Source organism: Microtus oregoni, unplaced genomic scaffold, assembly GCF_018167655.1.
Source record: "Microtus oregoni isolate MIOR12 unplaced genomic scaffold, Mior012 000006F_ref0000085, whole genome shotgun sequence".
NCBI lineage: Eukaryota > Metazoa > Chordata > Mammalia > Rodentia > Cricetidae > Microtus > Microtus oregoni.
In genome coordinates, this window is record NW_024543065.1 from 59,065,995 (window position 1) to 59,087,425 (window position 21,431).

The 21,431-nt window shown below is 53.5% G+C and overlaps 1 protein-coding gene across 2 annotated transcripts; it reads right to left on the bottom strand.

Annotated features, from left to right (window-relative positions):
- Positions 1–284: 284 nt before the first annotated feature.
- Positions 285–21,185, bottom strand: Gramd1a (GRAM domain containing 1A). Of its 2 annotated transcripts, XM_041654361.1 has the most exons (20): positions 21,010–21,185; positions 13,991–14,207; positions 13,385–13,405; positions 12,624–12,708; positions 12,376–12,479; positions 12,194–12,289; positions 11,084–11,164; positions 9,769–9,881; positions 9,365–9,515; positions 8,750–8,948; positions 8,038–8,181; positions 6,355–6,473; positions 6,131–6,273; positions 5,007–5,110; positions 4,754–4,927; positions 4,587–4,674; positions 3,813–3,824; positions 3,340–3,447; positions 3,128–3,248; positions 285–781 (listed from the first exon to the last, which is right to left on the bottom strand). In XM_041654361.1, exons 1-20 carry the CDS (start codon positions 21,015–21,017, stop codon positions 689–691), a joined length of 2,181 nt encoding a protein of 726 aa, XP_041510295.1. In that variant the 5' UTR covers positions 21,018–21,185; the 3' UTR covers positions 285–688. The 2 variants fall into 2 exon arrangements, with proteins under 2 accessions (XP_041510295.1, XP_041510296.1); XM_041654362.1 differs by lacking the exon at positions 3,813–3,824 and having other exon boundaries at positions 21,010–21,184.
- Positions 21,186–21,431: the final 246 nt, after the last annotated feature.

Here is a 21,431-nt window from a genome sequence, read left to right on the forward strand (position 1 = left end):
AGAGTTCTGTGGTAGAGTGCTTGCCTAGCAAATGCAGGGGCCATAGGTTCAATCCCCAATCCCCAAAAGGCCACACGTATTGACTTCAAATCTCCTTGATGGCAGATCTCAACTTTAGTTCTCCATGTTGATGTGCCCTCCCACCCCCACCAAGTGGCTGCTAATATGTAGGCCACCTGGGGCAGCTGCTTTGCTCTTGAGTAAGGCAGATCTGACATCAGATGACAGGGCCTGTACCATGGACAGCGAATGGGACGTCTGCTTCACCGGCACAGACAGCCATAGCAGTTTCCAACCCTTTATTGAGGTTGCTATCCCCAAATAAATATAATACATTAAACCCAGAGATGAGGGCCTCGTGCACCCCAAAAGGTGCCCCCCACAACCCCAGCTGGGCAAAATAAGTTAGTTGGGAGGAAAGAGGCTGCCAATGGCCGGGCCAGCTTCCTGGCTGAGCAGGCAGTGGCAGCTGGACTCGCGCATGCGTGCGCGCACGCAGATCTAAAGTGCATCTTGGTTCTATGGTCCCCAGGTCTGTGTGACTCTTGGCCTCTTGGCGGGGCCACTGGGAGGGGCAGGCGGGAACCTCCCGGCGGTGTTCGCACCGTGCCAGCAGTGGCTGCCAGGGTTCCATACGTCCTTCTGTCCACTTGGGGGGGGGGGGTTACTGCTTTTCAATCAGGAGTCGTCAGGGGAAGTTGTCATCAGGCTGTGGCTGAGTGTCCAGTGGAGGATCCGGGAGGGTGATACCTTGATGTAACTTCTCCAAGGAGAACTTCATCTGCCGAAGAGGTGAGGAGGTCGGATGAGCGCACGATCTATGCTGTCTTGCACAGTCCCGCCGCCCCACCGCCCCTCAGCCCGATAACTCCTCAAAGTGAAATCCTGGGACCCAGGTGGCCTGGGTTCAAATCCTGACTCTGCTATTCCTAACAGTGGGTGAATCTCTTCACTGCTGTAGGACTACTTTCTTGCCCGAGGAATGAGTGATTAACGTCCCAGTTTTATAGGATCCTATCAGAGATTTGAGGGTGCTGGAGTCTGACCCACAGTAAGTCCTCCAGGTGATTTTGACCAAGTCCTAATCTTGAACCAAAGGATGCCACACCCCTACATCTTGTCCGCTTACACAAGGGGGACAAGATCTTACTAGTTACATCTGAACCGGCTCCCACAGGCTGGTGTGCTGAAGGGTCTCCACCAGATGGCGCTGTTGCAGAAGGCTGTGGAGCCTTCAGCCCTAGGGCCTAACTGGTTACTTAGGGGAGGTCTTGGACAGGCAAACGCGTCCCCTAATTCCACTTCCTGGTCTGTGCTTCTCAGGTTCCCAGGGCACCCATTATGATCGACAGCACATCTTGGGCCTAATAAACATTTCCTCCTCTTATGGTTTGACTGTGAAATGTCCCCCGCCCTGGGCTCAAGCCCCTGAACACTTAATCCTCAGCAGTCTGGAGGCTAGCTGGTGGACCTAGGCCACTAGGGAGGGGCCTTGTGGATTACAGCCTGGCCGGTTTCTACCTCTACTTCCTAATCCCAATATAACCTGAGCAAGAACCAAGCCACTAACAACATGGCCGGAGCCTCCCCAGACACTGTGACAGAACACATCTTTAAGCCAGGGGACAAAATAAGCCTTCCCTCAGTTGCTAAGTGTTGCCATGGTGGGGGGAGAAAATCAACCAGTTCACCTTGTATCTGCCACATACATTGGTCACAGAGAGTAACTTCCTGCTGCAAGGCTTGCTAGAGGACAGACAGGTCACTCTAGGTTAGTGGCAGGACAGCCCAGCTATGCTAAGGGCTCTTAATCTCATTAAGGTGTGACAGCGACTTGGTACCTTTGGGAATTTAGGGAAAGTAATCAAGCTTGAACTCAGGACTGGGGAGTCCTGTTGGCTTTCCATGAGTGAGGCAACCCACTCTCATATCCCTCCCTACCCTGTCTTGCATTCCCTTTCCACTAAAGCATCTCTCTGGGAGCTTGGTTTTGGGGTTCAGTGTTCCTAAAAGTTGCGAGTTTTGTTTTTAATGTGTGCTAGTGGATAGAATATTTTTAGTTTTATTTTGGGTTTCTGCTCTACCCCACCCCATACTAAGGATATAACCCATGTGCTATGCATGCTAGCCAAGTGCCCTGCCACTGAGCCACACCCCAGGCCCTCACTGGGGGATTCTAGGCAGGGGTTCTACCACTGAGCCACACCCTATCCCCTCACTGGGGGATTCTAGGCAGGGGCTCTGCCACTGAGCAGCTATGCCTCCAGCCCCACTAAATAGTATTTCTATCAATCCCTTCAGTTCAGGCCTGAAGCCCTCAGAGACCAAAGCCAGTCTTCTCATTTTTTCATCTTCCCCCTATCATAGGTACCCACCTCAGTACCTCACATTTTCCTTAGTCTTCCGCAGCTGCTGGCTGCAGTTTTCTTGGGCCTAAAGGCATCACTATATGGTGACAGTATATTCACTGAGCACCTGCTGGGTGCCTGGGTGAGGCTTACCAATAGCAAGTCCATGCAGCGTTTATAGTGTGCTTGGCACTACTCCAAACGCCTGTGCATTCCCAGCTCATCAAGGATGGCCTTACTCTCTGACGTTCAGAAGACGCAGACAAGACTCAAATGACAGTCAATTACATCAAGTCACACAACAGAGTCTGACCTTGGCTGTCCCCTGAACTACACAGGGTGGCTTCATCAACCCCATTTTGGAGATGGGACCCAAATGCTTTTGGGAGAGTCACTCCCCTATAAGCAGACCTAAGCCCAAAGCAGGCAGAGGACCCAGCCCAGTTCTCCCTGGCTGAAGGAAGGATGCACATGTGTTCCCAGCAGCTAATAACAGAGAGTGATGTCCCCTGAATGTCCCCACACCCAGCCTGCCACCAGCAGAACAGAAAGATGGGATTCCTACTACAGCCACATGCTTGGACCCAGCCAAGCCTGAAGGACGTCTTTTCAAGATATGATAGTTTTTTTTTTCTTCTGCTCCACGTACATCCCTAGCAAGCTAAGAGATCTGTACCAGGACTGGTTTTCCTTCCTTGTTTTATGAGAAGAGAAACAAAGGCCCCAGAAGGGTGCCATCTTGACCCAAGGCCCCACCGCCTCACGTGACCACCTCGCACCTCATCCAGGAGCTCCACGGATGCTCTGAGGATCTGCCTCCATTTGTGCACCTCGACACTGTGGAAGTGCTTCTGCAGAGCCAAGATCTCGGCCCACTCCGTGGCGGTCTGGGGGAATTTGCTGCGGAGATGCAGAATCCAAATGAACGGTAGTGGATGCTCCCGTGGGAGTGAGCTCTGCCCCCCACCTTACCCTCAGGCTCTCCACCTACCCCTTGGCCAGTGCCAGGCTGTGCCAGGACTCAAAGGTGTGGGCTGTTCTCTCCAGAGCCCAAAGACGGTAAAAGAGGAGGGCATTGAGGGCGATGAGGATGATGAGGCTGCAGACAGAGCCAGAGATCAGGGATCCTGGGATTGGGAGGCTCCCTCTAGTCTGGCTTGGAGCTCTGCCCTGCCCCCAATACACCAGCGTAGCCATACCTTAAAGGGTACCATGATTACCCACCCTTTTCAGAGGAGGAAAGAGGCTCAGAGGGGCGACCAATAGGCCTAGGGTCACACAGCCCATAAGCAGAAAACAGAGGGTTCACACCCGGACCTATGTCAGGCCTACATGCTTACCGGCCACACTAAGCCATCTTCCCTGTAAGAGCCAGGGACATTGAACAGGAAGAGAATGCTGCAGGGGAATGAACTGCAATAGGGGGGGTGGGGTGGGTAGCAGGGGGAAAATTCAGGGCCCTACCTCACACAGATCCTGCAGAGGCAGCGAGGGGAAGACAGAGATGTGAGAACTGACCAGGGCAGTACTGGTACCTAGCCCTCCTCCACCCAGGGTAGCTAGCTAGCTCTGAGCCCGGCAGCCCACAGGGTTCCTCCTGGGTGACCTGAGGAAACTGGAGCCTCCAGAGGCTGAGCGTGCAACCTGGGTCAGCTTGAAGCTGGGGGGGGGGGATCTTTCTTGCTTTTCCTCAGTGTCCTGTCCTCCCATACCTGCTGTCCTCCAAATGCCTGGTGTCCCTGACCAAGCCCCACTGAGTCTCAGCCCAGGCATTCTCAGCTACCCTGAATCTGATGTCTTCCCATCTTTTGCTGCAGTGGACCTCCCATATCAGCCCACTCCTTCCTTCTGGTCTGACGTCAGCTCTCCAACTTCTCCATCATTCCCATTAGTTTCTGGGTCCTCACCCAGCTCAGGACTGGGTACAGGAAAACCAGGCAGCGTATTCATGACCTGACTTCTTTAGAGTGGCTAACTCCACATATTCTGTCTCTTCTTCCAAAACTGTCTCCCTTTCATCTCCCAGGATCTCCAGGGTGACTGTTGTCCCATAAGAAAGACTTCTCCAAGATAAATCAAGCAGCCCATGGGGACCCTGCTGGCCACATCCCAAACACCATCCCATGCAATCCTTCTGAGTTGAGCCCATGCCCCAACAAAAGCAGAGGCCCAGAGAGGCCAAGCACTGGGTTTCCATCATACAGCCAGGCTGCAGATCCACACATGCCCCTGACTTACACGATGCTGATGAGAACCAAGGCGCTGGGGATGCCTGCCCCGGGGCCCTGATCAAGGGGTGGTTCCGAGAAGCGAGAGCTGAGAGAACCTGTGAAACAGCAGCTTGGGGTGAGCCTGGCACACCTCAGGGACCACCTCCTCCAGCTGCCCGCCTCAAGGCATCGCACCTGAGGTGTGCATGCTGGTCCGGGTGCAGGGGTCTGGGTCCGGGTGCTGAGGCCCATCTCCGTGCCCCCTCCAGCTCAGGGGTCGCTTCCGCCTCCTCAGGCCTGACAGTAGGCCACGAGCATCCTTCCCTCCTTCCTCCAGGGACAGCTTCTCTGCCTTGGCGAGTTCTCGCTCTGAAGGACAAAAGCTGGCTCAGGACGTCTGTACCCGGCTGAGCCACAGCCCATGCCCCACCAGCCTTCAGTCCCCTACCCAGATGGTGGAAGTAATCTTCAATGCCACTCCACGAGTTCTTCTCAATGAGAGACTTCACAAGGCTCCACGGCTGCTTTCGGTAGCGGATCTCTGAGGACACACTAGGATGGGAACAAGAGGAGAACCTAGGTCAGGTCATGAGGGGGCAGTCTGTGTGCCCCCAAACTTTTGATTCAGAGGAAAGGCTTAGTCACTGACAAACAGCCCCTCCCGTGGCTCAGGCTAAACACCTCAGACCTTGACCTCGGCCTCTTCAGCTTTTTCCATTCACACTTAAATCTAAATCACAGTCTTTAGTTTTGGGGTGTTCTGGGGACTGAGCCTCCTACCTGCCAAGCAGGAGCTCAATGGCTGAGCCACACCCCAGCCCAGGGCAGCCTTGAACTCGCTCTGCGGTCTTGATCTTGGCAATCTCTGGTGCCAGACTTCTCAGTGTTGAGATTGCACAACCTATTCAGAATTCCCCTACTGTCCTCCATGCTGCTCCTAACTAGCCCTGGCCCTTACCTCTACAGACACACAACAGAGTAGGAGGCCTCTTCCTGGTCTCCCTGCCCCCATCTGGAGCTAGAAGGAGCCTGTGTGTGGACTCAACTCAGGGTCCTCTGGGAGCCCTGCCCTGGGTGCATCAGCTGATGGTCAAGCCCACCATGAAACCTTGCAAAGCTTCATGAACTCCTACTTCCCCTCCTACTTCCCTACTCCAGCTACTCCCAAGCTTCTACCCCAGGGCCTTTGTACCGGTCATTCCAAATGGAAAGCCCCCACCCCATTATTGTGAACTATTTTCCCAGAGGCCCTCCCAGATCATCAGAGTCAGGAAACTGTCCCCTGCCCCTCACTCTAGCCTCCTGGGAGGAGGTGAACTGAAGATCTTTCTGCAATACTTCACTCACTAGAATTTCTCCCATAGAGTCCGGGGTCCCTAACAGGACGATTTTTGTACCTCAGGCCTAGAATAGATGTTCAATAAGCGATTGAGCACATCAACTATTCCCTTCACTTATATACACTTCTCAGTACTCCAATGACCTCTGTGGTCCCCGGGGTTCCCCTCTGACCTCCGCCAGGGTGGGAGGCAGCCCTGAGACGGAGCAGGGATAAGGCACACTCGGGCTCACCGAAGCCGGGCCTTGTTCCGGGCCAGACCCAGGATGCAGTAGCGGTGGGCAGTGTAGAAGTAGTCCTGGTAAGGGATTCCCTGGGTGAGCACCTCGGAGTCCACCACGCACCCGCCCGCCTGCGGGCCACGCCGGAACAGCGTCTGTGGGGAGCAGGGGCAGGAGGGAGGTCAGGCCTGCCTCCCACATCAGCCCCACCCAGCTGGCCACCTCACCCGGCCCACCTGCGTCTCCACCACAGAGGCGCTCTTGGGGCCCAGTGGGTTGCTGATGGGGATAGTGTAGGTCAGGACTCTACGCTGGTGGCACTTGCTGTCGCTGCTCCAGGGGCTCAAGGTCACATCTAGGGGAGGGAGGAGGAGAGTAAGGATGGTGTTTTCTTTTCTTGACTACCAGGCTATAGGAGATGCAGACTTGCCAGAGGTTTTCCATTCTCTGGAGGTTTGTCCCCAACTGCACCACCCAACCCGTGTCACTCTGAGTTTAGAAACTGAAAAGTTTAAACTACAGTGATGGTGACAGCTGGGGCACTTCCGGCCCAGTGTTCTGACCCTTTTGGAGCCGCCACATCCACTGCTAGACCCTCAGTTCCTTTCTGTGCCATGTGTGGTTTCTCCAGAGCACCAAATGAGAAAACCACAACCTCAGGGACACCATGTTCTGGAGGTCTCCTGAACTCTCACGCCTACCAGGGCCCACACTGAACTTAGTTCCTCTCCAAATCCTTCCAACTGGGTCCCTGTTCCACCATCCTTCATGCTCCCAGTGGAGGCCCAGGCCTTGATTTCCCTAACATGTTACCTCTGTTGTCTGGGCAGGGGGGGCATGACATGTGTCTGCATGTGTGTCCATGCCTGTGCGTGTGCGTAAGTGAACGTGTGTGGGTACACAGGGAGTCAGAGCACAACCTTGAGTGTCATTTCTCTCTGGGCACACCCACCTCGTTTTCCCGAGATGGGATCTGTCAATGGCCCAATGTTCACCAACTGAGACAGGTTAGCCAGCAGGGATCAAGCCCACTAGTGACGGGGCCAGAAGTGTGTGCCACAGTGCCCGACTTCTAGAGCTAGTTTATTTGTAGTGTTTGCTGCTGTTGTTGTGTGTGTGTGTCCGTCCATGTCCATGTGGATCCTACTGGAGCTGGAGTTACAGGCCATTGTGAGCAGACTTGCAGGGTTACTGCGAGTTGAACTTGGGTCCTCTGTAAAGTAGTACACGCTGTGGACCTCTGAGTCATCTCTCTAGCCCTTTTAAGACATTTTTTTTAAACTACATTTCTTTATTTATGGGGCGAGCATGTGTACCAGGGCACTTATGTGTCAGAGGACAACTTGAGCTGTTGGTTCTCTCCTTCCACCGAGAGAGTCTTGGGCAAGCACTGAGCCATCTTGCTGGCCCAATACCTGGCTTTTTATGTGGGTTCTGGGTATCAAACTTGAGTCCTCATGCTTGCACAGAAAGCACGTTAGGGACTGAGTCATCTCCCCAGCCCAGCTCTACTGTCTTCCAGTCTCACAAGGACTGTGTCTGGTTGTACCTACCTCTGCCTGCTCAGGGTTCTACCCAGGAATAAGAGCTGATTAAAACCAAGCCTAAACATATGCTAACGACCTCAGCTGTTCCACGGCTCCCAGTCCTCTAGGAGTCTGAGAGAGCGGACACCACATGCCGGACCACTACCTGCACTGGTTAGATTTAGTGTGGCTACTGCTGGAGAGCCTGTCTTTGCAGCGACTCGTTGACTTCTCACGGTGGCGCAGGTACTACAAGCACACCCAGTGTGCAGAAGAAATTGAAGCATGGAGTGGCTGAAAAGCCTCTCGAAAGCCACTCAACCAACACAAGGGACACGCGGTCTGCTCCTGCAGATGCTACTCAAGGAAGCCTCCGTTCCCTCGCCCCCTGACCTGTGAACTTGCACTGCTGCAGGAAACCCTGCAGGAAGGACGAGTCGGAGAAGAGCATCTGCTGCAGCCGCTCAGCACCCATGTGGAAGACGGAGTTGATGAGGAGACGGCCAGAGAGGTCGGGAAGCAGGGCGGCCAGGTCACCTGGGGGACAAAAGGGGCCTCGTCACATGGATACACCCTCTCCTTCCCCTGGGCCAACTGTTCCTCCTCACTCCTGGGCCTCCCAGTGTGGAAGGGCAACTCATCTTCCTGAACAAGAGCTACTTCAGAACCTGGAAGAGTACTCAGCCCTTCCTGACCTCACACGAGTGGCTCAAGGTGGGCACAACAAACGTCACCACAATGGTATCCATGGACACAGACCCCTCTGGTCAATTGGAGGCATTTGTCATGTCAAACCAGTTGAAGCCAAGCCTGGGATTTCTGCTATGGTTACTATGCCATACATTGTCGTGTAGCCAGGCCTAGGGCTCTGTCCGTGCTCACAAGAGTAAAGTCTACTTGAAATTCAGTACAGAGAAAATGAATATGGCCAACTTTACAGCCTATGCTTTCTGGTCACATGACCTTTAATGCAGGGCTCAGGGCACACCATTTGAATGAAATCCCTGGCCACATGCATGGCTTACCCTGTGTACCAATGCCTCCCGTCTCACTGACCCCCACTTGGGTATAACTGAAGGGAATGAACTGGGGCCATCGGTCTCACCTTCCTCCCCAGTGGATGAAGATGAGTTACTCGTGTCTGTCAATAACTCCTCTCTGGACAGCAGATCCAAGGGGCCCAGGGATGTGGGTCCATCTGGTGGGGCTGGCTCAGTACTCGGAGGTTCTGTTACTGGGGTCGCTGTCTGGCTGGAGGAGGCATCCAGCTGGCTGGCTGTCGGCTCCTCCTTGTCCTCCTCGGCCTGCAGAGAAGGACTCCATCCAGCCTTCTCACACCTCGACTCCAGCCCAAGGATTCCCACGGGTCAGTGAGCTTGATAGACAGCTGGAGTTGTAGTGACCAATCCTGGGGACGTGATGCCTGGACCTGGGGGCTCCTGCCTAGTCTGTCAGAGGCCTCAGGGCCATCCAGTGATGAGGGCTTATGCTGATGCTTGGCCTACAAGCTTTACCGCCTACCCGTCTGCTGTCCATACATCTCGCTCCCCTCTGTGTCCTCCCTTCCCTTCTACTCTGCTATATTCCCCCCTGCTTATATTGTCTGTTTCCACCCATCCCCCCATTCCTCTGCCGAATGTCTGTCCCTCTATTGATCTTCCATGCTCCCTCCTCCATTCCCAACCTCTCCATCTCTCTCCATAAGCACCCACTTACTCACCCCGTGGTCTGCATCACTGCTGGCTCGAGAGAGGTTCGGGGTAACCCGGCCACGCCTGGAGCCCACAGGGCTTGGCTCCTGGCTGCGGTCAGCCACCCCTGAAGGGGTGATGTCACTGAGGGCAATCACATCTCCTACCTCTTTGGGACTCCTGCAAGGGAAAGGAGGAAGTGGGAAACGGCTGGATCCTCAAGCCTCCACAAGCTATGTTCACGGAGTTCTCCTCCCCCACCCCATCCCTGGCTTTGCATAGTGACCTCTGGCCACGGAGCACTTAGGAGATCTAGCAAAAGGTATGTTACTCGTGTCTGTCAACATCAGATCGACAGCAGATCCAAGGGACCCAGGGAGGTCCCTCGGAGACTCCCAACATCTCTTGGTGCCACCTTCCACCTCCAACTCACCCAAGACCATTCAGTTGTAAGGGGCAGACATAGTCTTCATCTTCACTGGTAAGGCCCAGTTCCGAGCCATAGCACTGATGGACCAGGTGCCAAAGCTCGCGGGGACTCAGTGTCTAGACACAAGGGATGCAAGGTTGGCATCTTGTTCCCATGGCTGGGTCCCAGTAGTTCCCTTGGCTTCCACAAGGGAGCAGCATGGCTATCCACCCCAGAGCCATCTTGCATCCATCACTGGTCAACCTGTTTCTGCAAAGTCTGGGCCCTGGCCTACAAGCCACACCTAAGACCTCCTAAGTCCATGATGCACTGGCCAGGGAAGCTCCCCATTTTTTACTGAGAGGGATCTGGAGGCTCCAGAAGGGGAAGTCACGTGCTCAAGGTCACGCAAGTGACCCACGAAGACTGAAACACAACTAGATCCCAGAAGAGCCCAAGCTCTCACCCCTAGGCTGCCCTGTCTCCATTCTTCTCTCTACATCCTCCACAGCCTTGGCCTTCCCGCTGCCCAGGGATCAGCTGGGCCACAATGACAATGAAATAATAGCGACTAATGATAACAGCCAAGGCCATGGCAGCTGCTGGCATTCTTCCAGGCTCTGAGTAAGTGCTAACTCACGTAGATATTAGTACAACACTATCAGGACTTCAGGACGAGTTGTGCCCAGTAGCCCCTTCAAGGTCACCCATCTGAGATGTAATAGCACAGAGATCAGATTCCCAACAATGCCTAATCCACCCAGACTGAGCCCAGCTCCCACCCATGGTCCCCCTTGGGTCCAGGCCAGGCCACACACAGCTGCTTCGTGATGAGGCTAGAATTGCAGGACCTGAATTTTAGGCTTCCCCTGCCCTTTTCCTCTTTGGGGGCACTGCCCACATCAGGTTCCTGAGTGGAGACTTCTGGTAATCTTGTTTATAAGGATGTTCAGTTTGGAGCTGCCCTGGGGGTGAGTATCCGGGAGAGAGCAAGGCACACAGCCAAGCAGGAATGGGAGACTGAGGGGTGTCGGCAATTTTGGTGGACAGGTGTGATGGCTGCTCACTTTCTATGCCCCTCCCTCTCTGCTACCAGAACCTCACATAGAGGCTTCTCTGGGCACCAGCATAGACCAGTCTATACCAATTCCTTGCTCCTTCATCAGGGACTTGGCTTCAACACTAGAGGTGGGAACTCTTGGCCTACCCCTGACAAGACCCTGGGAGAAGCCACAGATGCATAAGGCTTGGTGTCCACAAAAGAACCGGGAGTTTCCCAAGGTTTTGGGGTCCTCTCTGGTGAACCCCAGCCTCCACCCTGAGCATCATCCATGCCCACCTTTTCAAGCAGCGCGTTCTGCCAGAGGCGGAAGATGAGGAGGAAGCAGCGGTCACGGGCCCCAAAGGAGGTGAAGAAATGCTGCAAAGAGAGAGGGCGGGGGAGCAGGATTACGGGTCTCTCCTGACACCCCATTGAGTCACCTTCCCCATGCCTGGAGCTGAGAGAGCCAAGCCCAGTGCTCTCCTAGCCCTCTCTGCTGTCAAGGATATCTAACTCCCCCAGTCCTGGGCCAACAAAACACAGAGGGATGCCTGCTGCAGACTTTGCCTGGTCCTTCCTGTTTCCGTTAGGACCCCAGAATGACATAGCTATCTTTCAACCAAATGGACAAATGCCAGGTGTGCTGCTGTCCCAGCACCAGGGAGGCAGAGGCAAGATTTGGAATTTGAGGTCAGCCTGAGCAATACAAGCAGATGCCATCTCAAAAGCAAGCAAACAAACAAGGTCTGGGGGTGAAGAGATGGCTCCGTGGTTAAGAGTGCTCTCTGTTCTTGCAAAGTCCTGGGCTGGGTTCCCAGCACCCAGGGAGCTCACAACCATCTCTGACTCTAGTCCCAGAAGATCTGATGCCCTCTTTTGGCTCCATGGGCACTGCAGGCATGTGGTACACATATGCATGACAAACACCCATAAGCACAAAATAAAAATATTTTTATACAAACAAGCCTTAAATCCCAGCACTTGGGAGGCAGAGGCAGGTGGATCTCTGTGAGCTCAAGGCCAGCCTGAGTACTGAGCAGGTTCCAGGTCGGCCAGGGCTTTATAGAGAGACCCTGCCCCTCAAAAGAAAAAGCCAACAAAGACGATCTAGAGAGATGGCTCAGTGGTGGAGTGTTGGTCTGGCAGGTGTAAAGGCCTGGGTTCCAATCCCAGCGTTGGCTGGGTGGGGGCATCTGAATTGTAGGATTTACGGGAAATTGCAGGATCACTGTGTTGTTGGACATCTATGTGAGGAGACATCGTACAGGAAGGAGAAACCCCAGTAAAATCAGGGGTGAAAGGGCTGGGAATAAACAGGCCAGGAGCAATACAAATGGGGCATGTTTGGGTGAGCTGGGGGATCCCTGCGGTAACCCTAATGCTCCCCATATCAGGTCCACCACTCACCTTCTCACTCTCCGTACAGATCTGAATGGCATTGGGGATGAGCTTAGCGGTCTTTTCCTTCTTCAGACAGGTCACTTCCTTCAACTGGATGGAAATCTAAAGAAAGCACGGGACCGTGAGAACGAGCCGGAAGCCCCCGCCCATCTGGACGCCCCTCTGTATCCACCTGCGGCTCAACTCACTGTGGTCTCCCAGCGGAAGATGTTGCTGTAGAAACATATCCAGTTCTCGGAGAGGTAGAGGCGGCCCTGGAGGAGGATCTCCCGCTGCAGGGCACAGGAGTAATCTGAGAGTAGCCAAGGGAGAGACAGGCAGACATCTGAGTCACACATGCTGTGGCTGGCAACCCACAGGCCTGCAGGGAGGCCCGAAGGAGGACAGAGGTAGAGATCTAGGTCAGAGACGAGGGGCTGGGGGCACGGAGACTCACCCACAATGAGGCGCTCTGCCTCAGGGAGCTTGCTGAACAGTTTTCGGAAGTCCTCATTGCGTTGTTTATACGTCGGACTCAGCATCTGCCAAGAGATTTGGGACATGGGAACCTGAATGCAGATTCCAAGCCCCTATTTGGGACCCAAAAGATTTCAATCCCTCTCCATTTTCTCAGCCTTTGGGACCTCTTTGTTTCTAATACACATGTCACCATAAGGTCACCTGCCATTTACTGACTTAAAAAATTATTTATGTATATCAGTGATTTTCCTACATGTATATGTGCCCAGTGCAGGTGGGGGTCAGAAAAGGGCATCTGATTTCCCTCGAACTGGAGTTACAGACAGTTGTGAGCTGCCATACACGGGTGCTGGGAATCAAACCTGGGTCCTCTGCAAGAGCAGCCAGTACTCTAAATCGCGGAGCCATATTACTGACATATATGAGCCAGGTTCTGTGCAAGGTACCACCACCGGCATCAGTGAATTCTACTCAGTTACCAAAATCCCTCTGGCCTTGCAAGATTGGGCTGCTAATTCTTAAGGAATGGAAAGGAAGGCTCAGCGAGGTTAAGTGACTCGCCCAAGGCCACTTAGAGAGCATAATAGCAGCATGCAATCCAGTGTGTAAACAGAAGTATCTCACGTGTGGGTCTCTAAGTATCACCCACTCCCTGACGGCTCCTGGCTGGGGCTCCCATTCCTGGCTGGCAGACTGTCCCTCCCATACCTATATCAAGCCCCATGTGCAGATACTCACGCTGTACCAGCTCTGCATCTTCTGCAAGAGAAAGAGATGAGTCAGGAGGAGCCTGGAGTTGGGTTTTTAAAAAATCTTTTAGTCTTTGGGGGGCCACCCCCCAGCTCCCAAATAAATACATGGAGTCTTATTCTTTCTTATGAATACTCAGCCTTAGCGTGGCTTGTTTCTAGCCAGCTTTTCTTAAATTATCCCATCTACCTTTTGCCTCTGGACTTTACCTTTTTCTATTCTACATGTCTTTCTTTTCTTCTTACTTAGTGTCTGTCCGACTCCTGGCTTCCTCCTCTCCTTTTTTCACTCCTTCCCTCTTTCTGTTTCTCCTACTATTTATTCTCTGCCTGGCAGCCCCGCTTACCCCTCTCCCGCCTCGCTATTGGCCATTCAGCTCTTTATTAGACCAATTGTGAGTTTTAGGCAGGCAAAAAACATAGCTTCACAGAGTTAAACAAATAAACACAAAAGAAGGCAACACATCCTTGCATCATGAAAGCCACTCCACAGCATCAACGAACGCAACCCATCTTCAACTAACGTTCCAGAAGAGAACCCTTGTGTTCTCTGCCCTGGCCGCCCTCTACCAAACCCACCTGAGCTCACACCCACCTTACTGTTACGGATGAAGTTCCGGCTGCCCAGGCTCTGGGTGCTGGGGGTCCCGGGCACACCACTCTTCTCTGAGGCGCTATCAGACCCCTTCTCCACCATGGTGCCTGGTTCTGGCTCAGGAGCAGGAGGAGGTCGGCTTGGGGGCAAGAGCTGCAGCCGTTTCCGAAGAGACGGGGAGCTGCTTGGTGAGCTCCGGCCAGAATGGGGTGTGGTGCTAGGAAGAGAGAGGAAGAGGAGTGGGTGGGTGAAAACAGGCCAGGGCACAGATGAACCTGATTTTGAAAGTGTGTCTGTTATCTGGTGGCTCTGCCTGCCCATCCATCCATCCATCCATCCATCCAACTATATTTATCCATCCATTCATCTGCCAATCTAGCCATCTACCTATCAGTCCTTCCATCACTCACCCATTTGGCAAACCAGCCATCCACTAATTTATGCATCCTCTACCCACCTTTACCCCATGCAGCCCCTCATCCATACTTACTCATCTACCAGCCTATCCATTCATCCATCAATCCATCCATCCTTCTCCCCTCCTCTCCACCCACCCATTCACCTGCTTCCTGTCTCTCTGACCCGAGAGCCTGTCCCTGAACATTCCTGTGTCCCTATTGCTTCATTGTAGCCCAGGGAATGGTGACGTCATACCTAGTTGTTTTGGGGTGTAAAGGAACCAAACTGTGAAGTCTCTTTAATGCAGTCAGGCACAGTGAGCTCTTAAGGACACCTGCTATTTTGTGACCACGAGTGGAGGTCAGAGGACAGCTTCTGGGTTGAACCCAGGATATCCAGCTTGCATGGCAAATGAGTTTACCTGAAAAAGCTATTTCACTGGCCCAACACCTGATAATCTTTGAACATTATCTTACTAATTTATTCACAAAGCAAACCTTTATAAATAGTGACACTCAAAATGCAAACCTAAGTACCTTTCTTTTTAAAAAGTGTCATTTATTTTTATGTATTTGTGCATGTAGTGTGTGTATGCGTGTTTATGTGCACCACAGGTGTGCAGTGCCCATGGAGACCAGAAGAGGGCGTCAGATCTCCTGGAACTAAAGTTACAAGAAGTGGTGAGTCACCATATGGATGCAGAGACCTGAACCCAGGTTCTCTGAAAGAGCGACACAGGCTCTTAGGCACTCTCCAGCCCTGGTAGCATCTCTCTTAATGTCTTTCCTTGCCTTGTCCTCATCTTTAATTTGTTCAGGGTCTCACCACCTCTAATACCTGCTTCCCTTTTTCCTTTCATGGCCACTTCTCTTCCTTCCAGCCTCCATTTCTTTCCACACATCTGCCACGGAAGTTTTCTTTTTCATTTCTGCTCCTGTCCATGCCTCCCACACAGTCTCTTCTCACCCTCAGCCTGGGAAGCTGGTGACCAGCTGAGTCATCTCAGGGTTCTCTAAGCCCTGACTTTGATGTGACCAGGTCCTGTCACTTCCCTGGCCCCATGTCCCCCCTGGTTGTCCCAGTCATTCCTCTTGTTCTTTAAGCTCCCAGGGTCATTCCCGCATCAGGGATTCCACATCTGTGGTTCCCTGCATTGGAAAAGCCCACCCACAGCTTCAGTATAATCGACTCCATCTCATTCGTTCTTAGCGCTCCTCTTCTGCGGTCCCTCAGCTTCAAAGAGGCACCGCTCCCCCTCTTCACCCGCCTGCTATCTGCACTCACTCTGCTCATTTGTTTATTCAGTGTGTTTATTACCTGCCCTACACTGTGAACTGGAGGAAGTCTTGGTTGTTATCTCTACCCCTGGCACCTGAACTGTAGACAAGGCACATAATTAATGCTTAATAAACACTGCGGGGCTGAATGAACTGCCCCGAGCTGGCTGCAACCAGCACTGGCAAGGGACTTGAAATATGGCTTGGTTCTGGTGAGTTTACCTCCTGCCGGAGGCGGACGTTAAGCAAACGGAACATTCTGGTAACTGTGCAAACACTAACTGCAATACGGGCAGTGGGGGTGAGTGGCAGGGACTTTAAAAGAACACCATTGTTGATTTCTTATCGGGATTATGTCAAGTGAGTGACTGACTTTTTTTTTTCTTCCCTGAGACAGGGTTTCTCTGTGGCTTTGGAGCTAGTGTCCTGGAACTCACTCTGTAGACCAGGCTAGCCTCGAACTCACAGAGATCTGTCTGTCTCAGCCTCCTGAATGCTGGGATTAAAAGTGTGTGCTGCCACCATTGCTCAAAAACACTGTGTTTGGCCCCATGACCGTCCAGCTTTCCAGTGGAAACTGAGGCTACGAGCATAAGGTGCCGGCAGAGGGAGGCACAGCTGCCTTCTGGGAAGGATTCTAACTCGGGTGACACAGATCTATTTTGGAGTATAAGAGAAGTTTTTCAGAATTTGGTTCTCCCCTTCTACCATGTGGACCCCAGGAATCAAACCTGGCTGGTTGGGTTTAGCAGCAAGCACCTTTGCCCACTAAGCCATCTCGCCACCCCCCAGGATGTTTCTTCAAATGTCTCTCCTGTCTATAATCTTTAGCACATGAAACTTCCTCTGTCCACACTGCCCTTGTTCTTCTTCGCCCTGTAATTGTTTGGGGTGTGTGTGTGTGTGTGTGTGCGTGTGTGTTTCTTTTTTGCTGAGTTGGGATTTGAACCTAGAACCTTGTATGCTTAGTGAACATTTTACCACTAAGTCAAGCCCCCTGCCCCCAGCCCCTCGCTGGAGGATTGTAAGTAGGAGCTCTACCCCTGAGCCATGCCTCAGACCTCCTTTCCTTTTCATTTTGAGGCAATGTCTCTCATTAAGTTGTACTAGTTGGTTTTGAATTCACTCAGTACTCTAGGCTGGGATTGAACTTTTGATTGTCCTGTGTCCTCCTCCTGAATAGTAGCAGAAATAACAGGCCTGTGCCACCATGCCTGGCTGGTGTTTCTGATTTTTTTTTTCTTTTGTAGTCATATCAAGAAACAGTGAAAAGTTGGTGCTCAATTGGCTTACTGGCTACACGACCATTCTGCGGCCTGGAAAATTCTTATGCACATTTCAAGACTTTGGTGCGCCCCTCCCTTCCACAGGTTCCCATACCCTGCTGGGGCAGCGTCACCCAGCTGTGACTTTTCTGTGATGACAGGTTCCATGGGCTTCCAGGGACAAGCCTGGGAGCTGTCTTAGTTCCCACTCTGCCCTAGCCCTGCTCGGATGGGCTGTAAAAGAAGTCACAGGACTCATAAACTAAATTCATTTAATAAATTCTGTGACTAAATAAAAGGACATGAACATTAGCCTGGGCCATTACCTGTCCCCCGGGGTCAGCCCAGTGCCTGTGGTCACCGTGCTCTGGTGTCTGAGCTCACTGCCCCAACATACAGGTCAGGAAAGCTTATGCTCACCCACATCAGGAGCTCCCACCCCGCTTACCCCAGGAAAGCCTACAGCTCTTCCCTGGCCCTCATCATCTGAACTACCTACCGCTCCTCTGGCTCCCGTCTCCATTCTTCCCTCTGCTCTTCCCCCACTGGCTGTGAGGCAGCCCTGGGCTGGACAGACATATCTCCAAGCTCTATGCCGACCCCCTCAGCTGCTCTGTTCTCAGAGCATCTGCCAGAGACATGCTGCCCCTCTGGATCCCCATCTTTCTCCACATTGCCTAGCAGGTGCCCATGAGTAGGCACCACCATGACCGGAGAGAAGCGATCACGCTTGCTTGTTCCCTTTCAGAGTTGGGACCCACCACACTGGACTCAAAGGCTTCCTTCCAGTCTCAGAGCCATCAGCCAGAGCCTCCGTGTGTGGGGCCTTGGGCCAGCATCTGCACCCTCCCCAGCCTCGCTTTCACCTGGTGTTCTGACCTCTTAGGGACACTTGGAGGCGACATGACGCGTAAGACAAGGGAACAAAGAAGCCATGAGCGACAGCTTTCCCTTTGCACGGCTGCAGAGTGAACTGTCCAAGAAGCCATGCTGACCCTGGAGGGACCTCAGCTGGTGTCACAGGCCTTCCTATTGCTGTCTAAACGTATAGGTCTAAACATACAGCTTACCCTGAAGGTGGCAGTGGGAGACACAGATTCGAACTCTCTGCTGCTGGGACTGGCTTAACTAACTAGGGGGCCAGAACATCAGGGAAAAAAGCCAGAGATCAGGGCAATCACCTGCCATTGCTATAAAGCTCAGCACAGCCCACAGGGCACCACTGCCAACAGTACCAGGGAATACAGATTCTAGCCAGAGGAGGTAGGAATGCACTCCTGTTAATGCAGTACTCCAGGGCTGAGGCAGGAGGATCACACGTTTGAGACCAGCTTAGACTGATACCAAGATTCAGTTTTAAGAACCCCAGAGTTGGGGGTGTGTAGCTCAAAGGCCTTGAACCTGCTGGTGAGGGACTGGGGGCACGGCTCAGCAGTAGACTGTCTATAAGTCAGCAGTGAGAGGCTGGGGGTGTGAGTCAGTCTGTCTACCCAGCAGGAGCTGCGGGGTACAGCTCAGGGTTAAGAGTGTTTGCCTAGCATGTACAAAGCCCTGAACTCCATCACCAGGACTACCACAAAACAAAAAAGAAACTTCTAAGTCTCTCTTCTGCCCTGCCCCACCGGAAACCTCAACTTACAATTTGAAAGGCATTGAATTTTGACCGAATCATTAGGAGCAGCCAGAGTTACTTAAGTGAGCCAGACTGCAAAGGCTTAGCTGGGCAAGGCTCCCTGAGGCCAAGGGCTGAGGACAAAGAACAGAGCTGGCACAGTGTGGGAGAAGACAGTGCTAGACTCACTCGGGACAACAGGTTCAGAGCCAGGACTGAGGCCAGCAGGTCTGAGGATAGCGGACCACCAGCAGGGCTCACAACACACTCCTGAAGATGCTGAGCCACCGTCCTGATTCTAGGGAGAAAGTGACCACCACTCCCTGTGGCCCCTTCTCACCTCTGGCCTTTAACCCAGGCCTGGCCTATTCTGAAGCCCCAGGTCTACTGGGCAAGATGGAGGCACAGACAAGTCAAGCTCATCCCCCGGTTTCTGCTCCTGGATGGGACCAAGAGAAGTTCTCCATGGCCAGCACAAGAGCCCTAGGGCGGCCCACGCCAGTCAGCCAGTCCTGGCAGAGTGAAGGGAGGGGTCAGAAGTGGCGAGAGATGGGGCGGGGACTCGGAAGAGAATGAGTTTCCCTTGTGCAAGATGCTGAGGCTTCCTGGGCCTCAGAAACTGCCTCTGGGTAGAGGGGGCAAAACACGCAGGTGCGCAGGAAAGGGAAAACTGGCTGGGGATACCCTGTCATAGGCAAACTTGCCTGCAGGTATGATAAGCTAATCTCTCCTGTCTGTCTGTCAAAAGCACAGTAGTGTCACAAACATAAACAACCACAGCCCTGTACGTCGTAGTCGTACACAAGTGCCAGGAAATTTATACATTACACACACATACACACACCCACACACCACAAATATGCTATAGTCACACAGAGCCCCGGAATTAGTTCCAAATTCAGAGAAACACAGTAAGTTCAGGATAAATTAGCTTCACATATAAAGCCACAGGAAAGTTTTAGAGAAACACTGAAGACAAGAACAGCAGCAAAAGCCACAAACCTACTCACAGGTCACCTAGTCACATCCAGGTAAGTTATTAGGTCAACCTACTCACCCTGACTCTCCCTCTGACTTCAGGGTGTTCGTCAGGCAGAGAAAACAAGGCAAAGGCCAGTTCTCCAGGAATATAATTATCAGCGGTCACAGTGACAGCACCCTGACATTCCATAGCCTCGGGCGACTCAGGGATAACACAGCTGCACAGGGTGAGGTGAGGCCTGGGGCTGGCTTTACAGAGCAGTTAAGGTTACACCCAAGGTCCCAGGGGGAGGGTCCTCAGCCAAGAGAGCCACAAGGGGTCTCTCTGTCTCTCTTCACAGACAAAGCCACAAAGGGTCTGAGAGGCTCAGAGAATCTCCCTCACACCCAGGGGCATGCAACAACCGTGTCACAAATGGATACACAGGAACCTTCCTGTGGATGGAACCAGAGGTAAGTTACAGCCACCCACAGACACACAACAACGTCACAGGTGGACCTTACAGTCTCCTCTTGTCCACTGAGTCAAAAGGCTTTCAAAGGTGGATGTCAGACACACAGCAGCAGAGCCCCGGCCTTCCATGTACACATACTAAAATCACAATGGGGGCTCACACAACGGCAACTCACAGGGACCCTTCAAAGCGCAGGTGTCATTCTTGGTAAATTACAGGCACAGCCAGCCGTGGAATTCTGTGACCGCTGTACACCTGGAACCCCCAAACCGCCTCAAGACACTCCAAAGTCACAATGAGGCACAAGCTCTGAATGTCGAATTTGCACATGGCGCCACAAAGAAAATGAGTCCGACCACGGTGGGTCCAGGAGCCCCAGAGGCACTCAACCGGGTTGCCACCACACCACACACAAGATGATAGATAACATGCAGGGAGCCACACAAACACTGCCCCAAAGGATCCCAGCTGTCCCAGCTGTTTTACACACACACACACACACACACACACACACACACACACCCCACTCAGAGTTCAGGCATTTCCATAACAATCACAAATGGAAACCCGTGGGTACAGGGAACCAGACAGGAATGGGGGTTCAGGTAGGAACACATACGACCCTCACCCCGCCTAGATCTCAGTCTCAAAGAAGCTCCTTCTCCCAGCCGCCACGACAAACGGGGACCACCAACCCGAGGGCCTGCGGGGCCTGCCTAGACTTGAAGGGCGTGGGGCGGCTCGAGGTGGTCCCTTCATCTGGGAGCCGGGTTAGGGCTCATCAAGAGGCACGATCCAGGCCTGGGGGAGCGCCCCGCTGCCCGTGCGCGTCCCAGGCCGGCAGTGACGCTCCAAGCTCGGGCCTTGCCGCCGGGTTGCAAGCCCCCACGCACCCCGAGACACGTGTCCCCGCTCCCGGTCCCCATCGGGGTCGCTCCAACATGCACGAGTTCTGGGAACCCGCTCCGGCCCCCTGCCCCGGCCGGATCCCGCCGCCTTGCCCGCTCCCCACCCGAGATCCGCCGCTTACTCGAACATGGATGCGGCGCCCCGGCTTCAGGGCACGACCCGGCCGGCTGCTCTGAGCTGGGCCTCCCGGGCCTCGCTTGCCTCGGCCGCCGCCCCCAACGGACCCCGCGGTCCGCACAAAAGACCGGAGCCGCCGGAGGCCGCCGCGGCGTCAGCAACACCCCCTTCCTGATCCCGCCCCGCGCGTCACGGCGCCGCCCCCACCGGGAGGGGGACCGACACACAGAGCGCGGACCTCGGCCTAGATGGCTGGGTAAAGAGCCCGGCTAGGAGACCTGCACCGACCGATGGACAGAAGAAATTTTTTATTAAAACTAAGCAGCCTGGGCGGGGCGTGAGAGCGCACTCCTGACATCCCAGCATCGGAGAGGTTGAGGCAGGAGGATTGTCGTGAGTTCGAGGCCAGCTTGGGCCGCATAGTGA